The 15,874-nt window shown below is 39.1% G+C and overlaps 1 protein-coding gene across 2 annotated transcripts; it reads right to left on the bottom strand.

The window, feature by feature from the left end:
- Nucleotides 1-2,000: 2,000 nt before the first annotated feature.
- Nucleotides 2,001-14,267, bottom strand: LOC126401725 (ribose-phosphate pyrophosphokinase 2). Of its 2 annotated transcripts, XM_050063184.1 has the most exons (7): nucleotides 13,978-14,267; nucleotides 8,871-9,054; nucleotides 7,182-7,280; nucleotides 5,079-5,203; nucleotides 4,694-4,867; nucleotides 4,251-4,410; nucleotides 2,001-3,228 (listed from the first exon to the last, which is right to left on the bottom strand). In XM_050063184.1, exons 1-7 carry the CDS (start codon nucleotides 14,097-14,099, stop codon nucleotides 3,136-3,138), a joined length of 957 nt encoding a protein of 318 aa, XP_049919141.1. In that variant the 5' UTR covers nucleotides 14,100-14,267; the 3' UTR covers nucleotides 2,001-3,135. The 2 variants fall into 2 exon arrangements, with proteins under 2 accessions (XP_049919141.1, XP_049919142.1); XM_050063185.1 differs by lacking the exon at nucleotides 13,978-14,267 and having other exon boundaries at nucleotides 7,182-7,306; nucleotides 8,871-9,011.
- Between the last annotated feature and the right edge of the window lie 1,607 nt (nucleotides 14,268-15,874).

Consider the following 15,874-nt stretch of genomic DNA (forward strand, 5'->3'; position numbering starts at 1 on the left):
CATGTAGAAAGAGCGCCCCCCGGTGGCAGCTTTACATACTCACTTCAAGGCAAGTCAGTGTTTCTATTGTCCTGTATTTACAGATAAAGTACGATTATAAAATAAAAAGCATGTACTTTTACCTCCCAGAACTTCTGCCCTCAAGACTGCAAATCTGCATGGTGCATAAAGCCATAAATTAAAGGAATAGTTCACTAGCAAAATGACAATCTGTATGTTAATTACTCACCCTGTGTTAAGTTGAGTTCACAAACAAAACTTTGATTTTCTCGCATGCCTCCGCAATGAACGACAAAACCAAAAACTGAGAACTTTGTAGTGAATTGAAGTCATTGGGGTCCACATTCAACAACAGCAAAACTATGTCAAAACTCCTGTTTCTCACACAACTCATGCAGGATAATCCAAGTGTCATTTATCCAGTCGTATGCTCAGTACCTTCCAAACAGGCAGCTCTTTCTGATGGGAAACTATCATAATCTATCATAAATCTATGGTCTCCAAAGCCAAATTCCATTGACAAAAATAGTAATTTTACCTAACTGAACACAGGAGCTGCTGGTCTATCACTGCTTCAGTCAAGGTGTTTGTGTTACTGTGTGACTTCTGTGAGGCCGAACAAACCCTTTTAAACACAGAAGTCAAACAATTACACCAACTGATGGAGGCTGTGGTAGACCAGCAGCTCCCGCATTTACTGAGGTAAAATTGCTGTTTTTGTCAATGGAGTCTGGCTTTGAGTGAGACTACGTTAACAGATGTTTTAATATAGTTTTGCTGTTGTTTAACATGGACCCCAGTGACTTTGATTCATCAAGCATTTCCTCTCTTTTTGGATTCTTACATCAGATGCTTTACTCAAGTAAATTCCCATACAATAATGGTTTACTAGTCTATAAGTAAGAATCCTGCGTTCAAACTGAAGTTCTACCTCTCTGAGCCCTGAACAGTTATTTAAATGAAACCCTATTTAAAAAGGTACAAATAAGGAACTTAGTAAGAGATGTTGAAATGATTCGCTTCAATGACTTGCAGTGTTGGAAATTAACTTTCAATAATCTAATTTTATAAAATTACATGGGGTCCAATTGCTGAAAAATTTCCAGAGCTTTCAGTCACATCTTGTATTTTGTTTAGTTTATCCTTAAACTCAAATGCATTACTATGTGATAAATAAGACTTTAAAAAATTATAGTTTATTGTATTTCTAATATAGGAAAATTACAATTTTACACATACATGTCAATTTGCTAGTCATAGTTAGCGCTAATGAATCTGTAACAAGTGTATAATGTCTGTGGTAGCTATAAAGCAACTTGAGTAAGTCTGAAAAAATAACCCTGGTGACATCATATCGATGACATCATTATAGTGAAGTCATCAGGGTTGTCTCAGCTTCAGCTACAAATTTTTACAGGTCTAATGTGACAGACTGCGGATGTGGATTTTAAACACGTTGGCCTTTACCAGTGAGGGATGTTGTTGAGTTGCATTATGGAAAAAGTGCAGGTTGCAGCATTTTGGAGATGCTAGAGACTAATGCTAATTGAAATTAGAAATTTTGATACGTTTCCAAGCAAATAGGCGCCTTAAGTTAAAATGAGTTACCTCATGCGTTGGAGGCTGCACTGCTGGGAGTTCAATTTTGTGTGCACTTGCTAAAAAACCACGGTCATCCATGTTTTGTTTATGATTGGCGTTGTGCACCTGGAACGCTTGGAGTTGGAATATTGAAAATTTCAACTGGGATATTCCAACCTCAGACTGACTGGAACACAGCATAACAGACAAGATAACTCAGCCTCTACTGCTTTGGTTTAACAATTAAAAAAAAAAAAAATTATATATATATATATATATATATATATATATATATATATATATATATATATATATATATATATATTTTCATATTCCACACAAGTTCCCTAACATTGGAAAGCATACTAATTGCTGTAACGTCCCTTTAAATCTACTGCTGAAAAGGAAAGTCGAGCATCTGTAAGCCATTGTCAAAGCTTTATTTTCAAAGATACAGCTTGAAGTGTTACATATAAAAAAAATTTAAATCACGCTTTTCCACCATCGTTTTTTTTCCATCTTCAGGCAACAAGTGAAACGTGCCTCACTCGAAACATGATAACAATTAAACCACTTTCATTATTGTTGAAATCTTAAACACTATAACAAGCTTTGGGCTCAATTTATTTTTTTAATGACCTTTTGAAACATGGGTGAAGCACCCAAGGACACCTCGTATTAAACACTCTGACTCAACGACAGACCCGTCAGAGAGCTGGAAAAGTTAATTTCATAGTTGTTGGTTTTTTTTCTTTTTTCTTTTTTTAGCACGATTACTGAAGGAGAAGGTTGTCATACAGATGAGCCACCACTGGGTGACAGCAGCTTACTGTGGGAGGAATGACGCTGCAGAGGTAAAATGCATCAGCACATTCACCAAGAAAAAAAGAGTAAGTAAAATAAGCGTGTTCTTTAATTTTACTCCTGTCTGTGTCAACACATTTCCACTCGTGGTGCAGCCTTAAACTCTGCTCCAATAACAGCACTTAGCATTAACTATTACAATCCAGATAGCATTAGCTCATTACGGTTAGCCTCTATTATTTTAATACTTTCAGCAGCTGTTAGCACAACACTTAAGGGGGGGAAGGTGCATATTTTTCACTATTTTTATGACTTTGTGAAGCAGAAAGGGCCAAAATATTTCTAATCACTTAACACTGTGGAATGATTTATTTAAAGTAAGTTCAATATGAGGTACAAATAATACAGAGTCACATAACGGAGCCTTTGGTTGATGTGAAGGCCAGGCCTCGGGTGATCGAGGCTGGCAAGACCAAAACTAATACATGAGAAAAAAAAAAGAATAAACAGGAAAAAAAAAGATAGTCATAAATACAAACTTGGTCTTCAGGGAAAGAAGTGATATTTCCCTCTGTCTCCTGGGTGAAAATGTCAAAGACAATGTGTGGGCGTGACCTTTAAACAGTCACGTGGGGTTGGCCAAAAACCATCGGGCCTTTTATTCAAGCCTTTCTCGAGGATGTGTGGCAGGAAGTGCCAGCCGAGTGGCCCGACAGGGAAGAGAGAAAAAGGGCCGCCGTCTCTCGTTCATTACAAGGGTACGTGGCTGAAGAGGTAGGACACTGACTCGCCGTTGTGGGTTCTCCTGATCGCCTCCGCCAGGATCATGGAGATGTCGATGACCTGGGAGGAAACGAGACAAAAGTGTGAGGGAAATTAAACCTCATTTTTATTAATTTAAATTGTCTCTTCTGCACATATGACATCTGTAGCATGTCTGAAAAAGAAAACCATTCACAAAGCCAACAATAAACAAAAAAGGGGACTTAATAGTTCATAGTTTAACCACTTGATGTCACTGTTGTCCCCATTATTCATCAGTATGCAGTTGCTACTTATTTATAAAGTACAATTCGGCCTATGATATCAATGGACAAAAGACAAACAAAGTGATGTCATTTACAGTGCCGTATGATCCCACATGTTTATATTTGATGAGGTTTCATCAGTTTAAATGGTGAATGGACCTGCACTCAACACACACATTCATTCACTGGTGGCTGAGACTACTGTACAACATGCTACTCAGTTACAGTTAATACAGTTACAATTAATAGAGTGCCATTTTGAAATAGCAAAAGCCACAAGTCAATGCCACACAATATAACCAACCTAAGAGTCTGAAACACCTGGCCCTGCTGGCGTCACCTGCACACACTCCACCCTACACGCCATGTGACATATGTAAACAAGAGCATATGAAGACAGCTTGTAAAATGCTGTGCGAAAGCACACAATACTCACAATACTACGGTGTGACAATGGGTGAGGTCGGGTTTACATACATACTGCATTGCGTAAGCTTAGCTCATGTGTGCATAGTGAGTGTGTGTTCAAGCATGACGAAGGATGAGCAAATAGTGTTTAAGTTGACTTATTTTATTAAATGTACAGTGAGGGTTTGTACAGGAATGAATGCTGCAACTGAAAACAGTATGTTACAAATGTGAGGTCAAGCATTACCCTGCATCAGGTGCCAGTGTTTGCAGACAGTAGAGTAATAAACTAACTGGAAGTGACCAAGAAGCTAGTTACTATTGTCATATGTAACACGCCATTTGCTCAAGTGCTGGTACAGCCTTGAAAACAAACACATGGCACGTATTTAAAGCCAGAAACTTAGAAAGAGTGTGTGTGATGTGTACCTGTATTTTTGGGCACGCCTTCATCTTCTCCTCCTGTGGGATGGTGTTGGTCACCACCACGGCCTCGAATGGGGCGCTGTTGATGCGGGAGATGGCTGGACCGGAGAAGATGCCGTGTGTGAGGATGGCGTAGACCTTTATTGCGCCAGCATCAATCAGCCTACAGGAGAAAGGAAAACAATTTTAAATGTAATGCTTTATAATGCATGTGTTTCTCAACCAATGTCTTTTTTTGGTTTCAAAGCTTTCATGACGCAGAGAATTCTTTAATAGATCAAAGGTGCAATGTCTCAATTGATAAAAGCAGCTTATCAGGCTCATGTCAACACGCTGCAGTTACCACATCCTTGTGCAAAAGGCAACAGAGTTTGATCCCAGTTTGGATTCAGATTAAAGCTCTGCCCACTTTACAGACAAAACAAATGCATTTGAATGATACTGACTTGTCGGCAGCGTGGCAGATGGTGCCACAGGTGTCGGCCATGTCGTCCACCAGAATGGCCACGCGGTCCTTAACGTCGCCCACCAGCACCATGCGGTCCACCTCGTTGGCCTTCTTTCTTTCTTTGTGGATGAGGGCAAACTCCACGTTCAGTCGGTCAGCGATGGACGTCACACTGGACAGAGGAGCAGGGGAAAAAAGAGCAATTAGACCAGGAATGAACCTTTAACTGCTCCTCAAACAAGATGACTTGTTGACTTTTGACTTGACCTTGTAGAGGCAGTGAACTGGAGCTCAACTTCACAATGGTGACACCAAGCATTCATCTAAAGAAACCTATGCACATGCAGGTGTCTCTTTGTCCCTGAAATCTCACTGTATCTTACCGTTTTGCTCCGCCAGCGTCTGGAGACACGATGATACAGTTTTTCCACTCTGGAATGTTTTCTCTGATCCACTGCAGGACGGCCGGCTCTGCGTAAAGGTTGTCTACAGCAATGTCGAAAAAGCCCTTATAGAAAGACACAACAGTTATCAACAAAGATATAACAGCTAATAGACATACAGTCAGGTCCATAAAAATTTGGACAATATTTGACACAATTTTCAGCATTCCAGCTCTGTACAACACCACAATGGATTTGAAATGAAACAATCAAGATGTGCTTTAAGTGCAGACTCTGAGCTTTAATTTGAGGGTATTTACATCCAAATCAGGTGAACGGTGTAGGAATTACAACACATTTCATATGTGCCTTCCACCTTTTTAAGGGACCAAAAGTAATTGGACAAACTAACATAATCATAAATCAAATTGTCACTTTTTAATACTTTGTTGCAAATCCTTTGCAGTCAATGACTGCCTGAAGTCTCGAACCCATGGACATCACCAGACGCTGGGTTTCGTCTCTGGTGATGCTCGGCCAGGCCTCTGCTGCAGCTGTCTTCAGTTCCTGCTTGTTCTTTGGGCATTTTCCTTTCAGTTTTGTCTTCAGCAAGTGAAATGCATGTTCAATCGGATTCAGGTCAGGTGATTGACTTGGCCACTGCAGAACATTCCACTTCTTTGCCTTTAAAAACTCTTTGGTTGCTTTCGCAGTATGCTTCGGGTCATTGTCCATCTGCATTGTGAAGCGCCGTCCAATGAGTTTTGAAGCATTTGGCTGAATATGAGCAGATAATATTGCCCGAAACACTTCAGAATTCATTCTGCTGCTTTTGTCAGCAGTCACATCATCAATAAATATAAGAGATCCAGTTCCACTGGCAGCCATACATGCCCACGCCATTACACTACCACCACCATGCTTCACTGATGAGGTGGTATGCTTTGGATCTTGAGCAGTTCCTTCCCTTCTCCATACTTTTCTCTTTCCATCATTCTGGTACAAGTTGATCTTTGTCTCATCTGTCCATAAGATGTTGTTCCAGAACTGTACAGGCTCTTTTAGATGTTTCTTGGCAAACTCTAATCTGGCCTTCCTGTTTTTGAGGCTCACCAATGGTTTACACCTTGTGGTGAAACCTCTGTATTTCCTCTGGTGAAGTCGTCTCTTAATTGTTGACTTGGACACAGATACACCCACCTCCTGGAGAGTTTTCTTGATCTGGCCAACTGTTGTGAAGGGGTTTTTCTTGACGAGGGAAAGGATTCGTCTGTCATCCACCACACTTGTTTTCTGTGGTCTTCCAGGTCTTTTGGTGTTGCTGAGCTCACCAGTGCATTCTCTCTTTTTAAGAATGTACCAAACAGTTTATTTGGCCACACCTAATGTTTTTGCTATCTCTCTCTGATGGGTTTGTTTTGATTTTTCAGCCTAATGATGGCTTGCTTCACTGATAGTGACAGCTCTTTGGACTTCATATTGAGAGATGACCTCACCAGATTCCAAATGAATATACCACACTTGAAATGAACTCTAGGCCTTTTATCTGCTCCTTGTAAGTGAAATAACGAGGAATAACACACACCTGGCCATGGAACAGCTGAGTAGCCACTCTTTTGGTCCCTTAAAAAGGTGGAAGGCACATATAAAATGTGTTGTAATTCCTACGCCGTTCACCTGATTTAGATGTAAATACCCTCAAATTAAAGCTCAGAGTCTGCACTTAAAGCACATCTTGATTGTTTCATTTCAAATCCATTGTGGTGTTGTACAGAGCTGGAATGCTGAAAATTGTGTCAATGTCCAAATATTTATGGACCTGACTGTATTTCTTAACAAGTCAGTCCAGCAATATTCATGTCTGTGGCACCTTAGCACTCATTCATACCCACTATTCTGTCTTCACTGCCTCAACTAAAGCCTCGCTAAGCTAAGCTAGCACTTCTGATGGATAGCTACACACTGAAGTTCTTTAATGTCGCTGATGAAATAAAAACTTACAGCAGATTGTTACAGAAACTTTCAATAAACTAACACCTTTAATGTCTTCTTTTCACATTTAGACCCAGACAGAGAGCTACAATCACTCTGCTGTACACTCACCTGGATCTGTGAGGCATGGAGGTCCATGGTGATGATGTGGTCGGCGCCGGCCACAGACAACATGTTTGCCACCAGCTTGGCTGATATGGGTGCTCGACTCTGGGACAAGCATCAAGACACAGTCGCTTGAGGTAAGTAAGTAAGAAAAAAATATTGGAACTTTAAAAACACTGCGAGGTTTTCTTTTTTAATGCAAATCCATAGTCAGAATTATTTTGTGTGAACTGAGTCTAAACTAGGGATGTCAGTGTCAGTTAATTTTTCTTTTGATAGCCTGGCAAATATTAACCCATAGCTAACTGGGCGATTTTTTGGAAAACATGCAAAATGATGTGATACACAAGAGGCGCTTTCCATTTAGTCCACTGCTCTGATGACTGTGAGCTTTAGTGCTGCATTTTGAAGCTTTTTTCTTGTAGACAGACAAAGCTTTGCTGACAGACAGCGGACAGACAGACAGTTAGCTGCAACTGGCTAACGTGATGCCCACTGCCCACCCTCCAGTCTCCACTGGTTCGCACTGCGTGCTGGCCTGGCGGGAGCAGGTCAACGGCTCTGCTCGGTCTGTGATAACCGCTGGTAACGCCGTTGCTGTAGAAACAGTGGCCACCCAGGTTGCCCTGTTAAGTAAAAGCTTAATTTTGAGCTGCAAACTCCCTCTAGCATTAACTATGTTAGCACCACTAGCTGTGGTGATGTTGCTAACAATGCTAACAGTGATAGTTAACAATTCAAAAGGGGGCTTGCAGCTCAAAATCAAGCCAATCAGCCCATGTTTAATATCAAGTTTATTGATAGAATATTAAAGAAGGGGGTAGGACATGATAAGTACTCACTTCTTCCTACTCCCTCACAGAGATGAAACACTTTTGTTGTTTACTAAATGTCTTTGCTGGTATTCTTGTTAAGTTTAAGTGGGCTTGTATACAGAATAACCAGTCCTGCAGGACGCCTGCAAGCAGCACATTTTACAGGGGGAAACCTTTCTGCCTCAAGTCAACATGTGGATGACGTTAACCAAACTTTCAGCAGAGTTCTGACCCTCATACGTTACACCCTCATGTGAGTAAAATGAAATCCAACACACTGGATAAGTTACGTGCAGGCGGAGTGAAAGAAAAGAGGAGGAACAGGAGGATAACTCATTTTCAAACTCTCTCTCCAGGTGCTGACTCGTTGGAGCTCTCCCGTTGCTTCACATGGACCTGATTTGTGGTTGTAAGTTACATAAACAACTGAGGCAACACAAGATAATGATTTACAAGATAAGCAGGGTTGTGTGAACCAGTTTCTCGGCCCGCTGGAATGTCTGATGTGTCAATTTCAGATTTCCCGAGAGCAGCGAACTGCTCCAGTTGCAAAGCGGAGCGCTGCGGTAACAATGTGTACACTGTGTACATTTGACTTTTCCCATTAATACATCACTGTAAAGTTATGTAACATGCCGACCTGCAGCTAGAAGGGAAACTGACTTTCAACATTCATGTTAAAGGTGAAGCCACAACAACATGCTTGGTCTTATTTATACATTCTTAGATGTATTGAGCATTAACACAGAGTATTTTAACATTTATTAAATGCTCTATTACCAGTTGTAATGTGGCAGATTTTAAGACTTTTAAATCTTTAGTGAAGTTCAATATTTTCCAGCAACAGTGATGAAGTGTGTGTATGTGTAAGTGTGTGTACCTTGTCCTTCTTGTCCTGCCGGGCGTAGGGAAAGCAAGGGATGACGGCGGTAACGCGGGACGAGGAGGCGATCTTACACGCGTTAATCATGATGAGCAGCTCCATCAGGTTGTCGTTGATTTCGCCGCAACCGCTCTGCACGATGTACACGTCCTCGCCGCGCACGCTCTCCCCGATTTCCACACTGTTGGAACGACAAAGAGGGAAATGTGTCAGCGGAGATCAAAGCCTGATGCGAGCATGGTAACATCATGATAAAACCTGTTCTTACTGAAATCTTTAATAAAAACAAGTTATGACAAATTGTTGATCACCACTAAATCACCTCCAACAACGGCATAAACGTTTAGCAACATTCCTTTCCAGATTAAAGGTCATATAGTTTATTATTACACAATCACACATCTCTGAGCAGTGAGTTTTCATTGCTTCTATAAAGTTATGTATGACAGAGCTAACGTGAATGTTCAGAAACAAGTTTGGGCTGAGTCCCTCCGCTTATGTGTGGATGTCTGCAAAAAAAAAAAAAAAAAAACTTGTATGGAAGTAAAAACTGTGCTGCCAGGCACACACACGCGCACACACACACTGCTGTCAACCTGCCACAGACACTGCAGCTGAGGCAGACAGCATATGTGTGAAACATTCCTGTGTGGGGGGATGACCAGGTCCTCTGCGGCTTCAGTCATGTGATCACTGGACATGCACAGTTGTAGAGGGTGAGAGTGTGTGCAGTCACAAGGCTAATGGTTTTTTTAAGAGGGGCCAACATGTACAAATCTGTAAAGGTCGTTAAACGCTGTGAATAAAGGACGCCACTCGCATTGTTTGAACTTGTATTATGCTTGGGAGGTATTTCATGGAGAGCAAAGGCCGTAGTGGCACCTGAAGGCAACAGTGTGGCAAATTCGGAGATCATTTTGACTAAACTGTGGCTGCAATTAAATATTATTTTTTGACTTGAACAGTAACTCAAACAAGCCCAAATGTGTTAAAATAGTTGCCAATTTCAGCCAATCACAGCTATCTTGAGTTTTGAGTTCTGTCTGCAGGTATCAGACACTTAAAAGGTCCAGTGTGTAGGATTTAGGGGGGATTTAATGGCAGAAATAGAATCTTATATGATAACTATGTTTATGGACATTGCCATGTTGCGCTGCCATGTTTCTACAGTAGTCTAAAACGGACAAACCAAATACTGGCTCTAGATAGGGCCATTCGTGTTTTCACGAGTCAGTAGGGCTGGTTTGTAACACCTTCACACATACTTCTATTACAAAATAGTTTCAGGTTTCAATTTATAATAAAGCCTTTGTTCAACCAAAAAATGTTTTCATTCCTCTGACAGGCATTGTGACTGATAACAATGACAGTAACTGTAATACCGATACATTGTCTGAGATGGTTATTGTACCATGAAAATCTCACGCTGTTGCAATACTAGATCCTGTGCAGAGGTAGGTTTGATGTAGGAATGTGGTTAATCTATATTCTGCCAGCAGGTAAGTGCAAGTAAAAAGTGCATAACCAGTATGAGGTTCAGCAGAAGGTTTAAAGATGTAAATGTGACTTCCACGCTGAAGAGCCCGCCTCATATTGACAAAAAAATTCAACGATGGTCAAAATAAATTAGATTGAAAGGTTTCTGGCAATTTAGACCTCACAAATTCAAATTTATAACTGTTCAATGATGTTTAAGGCCTAATATTCAGAAAATTTAAGACATTAAGACCTTTTAAGGACCTGCAGACACCCTGAATAACAAACAGTACAATACTGTCTCTTTCTCTGTGCACATTTTGGTCAGTACCAAGAAAGCTAATACTCTATTGTAGAGCTGGAAAGACAAAACCGGAAAATATACATTTTCAAACTGTATGTCGAGGCATTTGGGATGGATAGACACCACCATGAGCAAAACATTTCCTGCCACAGGTGGTCAAATTAAACAGCAGTCAAGGTGCCACAACACAGGACACAAAAAGTCACTTCGTCAATAATAGAAAGTCGGAAAAGAAGGACAATATCTGGTACTATTAATGTAGGTTTCCTGTATATTCTGTGTTTGTCATTTTATGTAGAAGTGTTTTCAGCTGACATATACACCTGGATCTCTGCTCCACACGAGAGCAAACAAGGCAGTGTCAATAAAGTCTTTATTTGGACGTTTCACCCACAAAACATCTTGCCCAGGGTTGCACTCCCTCTGCATTTGGTCCTTGACCTCTGCGAGTCACCTGGTAAAACCTGTGTCGGCGCCGTGAGAAGAGTCGCTATTAGCGTGTCGCTCTCACCTCCCTGTTAGTCTGCGAGGACAGGAAAATAATCTTTGTTTTGCACATTGCGTTGCCAGAACAGCTGTGTTCCCTAGACAGAAACCCGAGCACGGATAATCTGAGTTTTCCCTGGATTTCAGAGTCGTGGTTGAAAACATCAGCAGCAGAGAGGGTCGTACAGGAGATAAAGGGGCCAAGACATTTTTACATGCCCTTTTAAACCATTGCTGGAAAGCACTCTTTAGTTTCATGCACAGGAAAGATTAAAACAACATCAAGCTTTTATCCAGAGTGCATTACAATATGGGGAGCGCAGAGTGGAAATCCAACTCTGACAATGTTAAAGCCCTACTCACTGAGGTTCGTGTTACTGAATTAAAGAGTATAAAATGCACTTAGATGAGACGTTAGAAAGCCACAAATACATTCAGATATATGCTGAGTTTAAAGCTGTATCTGACGCAGCAAGTTCAGGTCAACATAGTCAAATCAGGCAGCAAAATGCCAAAAGTTCATCCTCAAAAAGGGCTCAAACAAGCTGCCATGAGTACTCAATTGACAGAAAAATAACTGGCAACTAATATGATCACTGAATAATTGTTTTCATACATTTTTAAAGCAAAAAAGCAAACACGTGCTGGTTTCATGCTTCTTAAATGTGAGAATTTGATGCTTTTCTGTGTCATATATGATGAATGCGAATAGCATTTGAAGACATCACTTTTAGCTCTGGGAAATTACCACACGTTTCACTATTTCTGACATTTTATTGACAAAAAGATTAATCAATTACTCAAAAACGTACTGGGCAGATTAATGGAAAATTAAAATAATCATTACCCACAAGCCTACAAGCTACGTGACCTTAACTGACTCTGATCAAAGCCACACAGCAGAAGAGGAAGTGAAAGTAATAAAGTAATTTACAATGCTAATATTAAACAAGGCAGTCAGTGATTCAAAGAGCGGTTATCTTGGCTGCTTTGGAGATGATCACAAATGAAGTGCATGTGATTGAGGCTTGGCAAATTTTTCACTAGTTTTCATTTTGTTTTTAACTTCTGTTTTCAATTCAGTTTCCAGAGTGGGTTTGCTCTTTTTATTTATTTTTTTTAAAAAAAGGTTTTGTCTTAGTTAAGTTTTTATAAGATCCAGTATTTGTTTATTTGTTTTAATATAATTTGAGGGCTATTTGTCAGGGGCAAGATTTAAGACAACTATCAGAAACACTTCACTTTGTGAAGACAACTGCCTCACAGGCATGTAAACTACCCAGTCTAAATAAACAAATGCACCAACGCCTCCTCAGGCTTGTTGTGTTAACAAACTTGTACAAACTGACATAACCTGTTAGTACACCTTAAGTCATATTATGTACTATTATACTGCTTAGACGGCCACGAGCCCCACTTACCTCGATACGATTTTTCTAAATCAAAAAGACATTTTAGAGGGTAATAAGCTTTGCTAAAAGATGCATCAACTTATATCAAGTTTTAATGTGAACATATAGCAGACTTGTGTATTCATGTACAAATATGTTCACATTACTCACGACTTGCCAAGTGTTTTCCAGAACTTTGAAGTCTTCCTTAAGCATTCACTCATTGATGTTGGACATCCCTTCATCAATATTAATTTAAGCACCGAGAACCATCTATTTGGAACAACCTATTGCTATCACCACGATCAACATTATTAAAAAACATCTGGAAATGACTCTAATTCCATCACATTTAATGCATTTTAGCTTATAAATACAAACTTTTTTTCTGTTTTGTCTTTCTTATACACTTGGATGTGCAAGGAAATACACTTAAGACCAAAACTAAAGACATTTTCAGTATATTTTTATCTCATTATGGTAAGTTTTTTAAGTTCATGATGGTGTTTCAATTACTTTTAGTTTTTCTAAACTCATTTTTTCCCCCCACAACTAGTTTTAGTTAACTGAATATTCTTATTTAACTGCCAGTAATCTGCATAGTTTGGACACAATATTTAGCACTCTCTTCCCTAGCTTTCTATACTTCTTTTTGGCAGAATCTGGCCAAGTTGTGCCTAAACCACAGTGTTTAATCAGTAACATCAGGTTTAAGGGCAGCAGCTAGCTGACAGTATCCACCTAGCTAGCAGAAGAACAAATGTAGGTGTAACGACAAACTTCGTATTACCGTGCAACCTGTTCCCTCTTCAAAGCTAGCAACTTGCTAGCTCAGCGCTAACATTTTAAAACAGAGCTAACTCTTCTCGTGTAAAAGGGTTTTTTCACATAGTTCAGACTAAAATTGGGTTTGAGGGGACGCGTTTCAACACAAGTAAAAAATACGGCCTTTCACTTTTTTGGTGCGTCCTCCATAAATCACCCCGTCACACAGGAAACACACGTAACGTTAGCGTAGTTAGCATGATACGATGATACGCAACGAGCAAAATGCATCGTTACGTGATGTCGCAACCGCTGTGGTTCTGACAGTCGGGTCCATTTTCACAGCAACAAAGGGAAGACACAGTTGTAAAAAAACTCAACGAAAATAGTTCACTACCGCCAGCGCTAGCAACGCTGTCCGATAAAGGACGCACTGGTGTTAGCATGCTATCAGCTACTAGCCTGGTGTGTTTACATGTGGCTAGCTAGTCACGTGTAGACTTCACAGCTCTACCCGCTAAATAGTAAACTATTGTTAGCTTCAAGCTAACCTCCCCACATGTGATACCGAGGCTAGAGCAACATGGACAGCTTTCCGCCACAGCAACAAAACATGCCTTTCATGCTAATGTCACAGCCAAGAGAACACTAAGCGTCGAGTACCAGTAAAGAAACTGCTCACCATGTCTCCTGGTTGCTGAATTTCTTGGTTATCACTTTCCCCAGATCCAGTCCCAGCCGATCAGCCACTTTCTGGGACAGGTCGTGGTGCGAGCTCCCGCTAAAAAGCACGATGTTAGGCATGTCCGAAAAAACGCTGCAGTTTGCTTAAGAAAAGAAAAGAAAGGAGGGTAAAAAAGACGACAGGTCGCCCCACTTAAGGGTTGTGAAAATGGGAGAAATTAGCGTGCTACTGTTGCAGCTCAGGCATTGCACTGGTGCAGCGGTGGAGACAGTGGGCAGAGAGGAAATATCAGGTCAGTATTTGCATGGTAAAAGGGAAGTGCCCTCCTCTTATTGGACAGAGGAGGACTCCACTGACACATGTACACTTATTACACTGCACTATTGTTTACTTTACATAGAAAGCGCTATTTACAACAGTAACAAACGCTTTTTACTGTTTACAACAAAGTGAAAAAATGTGCTTTTAACTGGGTGTTGTCTTATTATTATTATTATTATTATTATTATTATTATTTTAATTTACTATTTGTAAATCATTTTGTATCCAGGATGCAGGCCTGTTAAAACCCCCAAACTAATTATTAATTGAACATTTTTATGAATTACTCATTGTGCAGCTATTATTCATCACAATAGAAACACGCATATGTTGGCTTTCATTTTTAATATGCTCTATTCAATAATTTATTCATTAATGACAGTATTTTTTTATATTATTGTCATTTTTTGTGATAGAATAAAATCCTGAAGCATATGATACCTATATTTTTCTTTTTATTCTTTCTCCTCCTGACCCTTTGCTTGTAGTTATTATTTTATGGGAGAGACATAAGTATTTTAATTTTTACAGTCGCTAAAATATTGAAATTTAAACACCACTGAATTCATAGCATTTAAATATTTTTCTTTGAAAAAAAATATTCACGCACTTAGAATACAAAATGTTACAAAAAACAAAACAAAACAAACATATATGTGTATGTGTGTAAAAGCTGAAATGTATTTTTGTTTTATTCATTGTTTATGAATTCACACCCAAAAAAAATTCAAATTTAAAAATTATATATATATATATATATATATATATATATATATATATATATGCCAGTTTTTACAACTTCAGATCCAAAAATTTAACTTTGAAAATTAAAAAAAAAAGGAAAGAAATAGATTCCTGCTGCTCAAATTTGATTCAGATCCAAAAGTTCAAGTCAAAAACATCTTTTTATTTTATTTATTTATTTTAATTTTTAAATTTGAATTTTTTTTGGGTGTGAATTCATAAACAATGAATAAAACAAAAATAAATTTCAGCTTTTAAAAATGCTAATCAAGAAAATACTTATGAATACAGAACAAATAAAGTAAAATATTTTAATGCTATTAATTTAGTGGTATTTAAATTTCAATATTAAGTATTACATGGTTAAAATTAAAATACTTATGTCCCTTTTTTCCTTTCATACAGTTTTTTTTTTTTTTTTTAGTATTTCTACATTGAAAAAAAAACTATCTGTTTCTAGCTTCTTGAAAGACAATTTTTGCTGGTTTTCTGAATTTTTTATGATAATAATCTTAATATATTTCAGTTTTGGATAGTTGGTAGAGCAAAACAAGCTGTTTAAATGTTTTAGCTTGGGCTTTTAGTAAAAAATAAAAGGATTTTTTTCGACTTTTTAGAGAGGAGGAGGTCACCTGATGGCTGCTGCTTTGCACACTTGTGATTTTGGATCTCGTAATTAGATTTTCCACTCAGCGAGAAGTCAGCTGAGACTTGATGCTCCTACATACATCTTCTTCTCTGTTTCAGTGGTGACACACTTTCTACCATTACGTCTGTCATGTGCTGGACGGCTAATTCGCTGCTCAGATCTAGCACAGGTCAGAGAGTG

Source organism: Epinephelus moara, chromosome 15 (genome assembly GCF_006386435.1).
Source record: "Epinephelus moara isolate mb chromosome 15, YSFRI_EMoa_1.0, whole genome shotgun sequence".
Lineage (NCBI taxonomy): Eukaryota > Metazoa > Chordata > Actinopteri > Perciformes > Serranidae > Epinephelus > Epinephelus moara.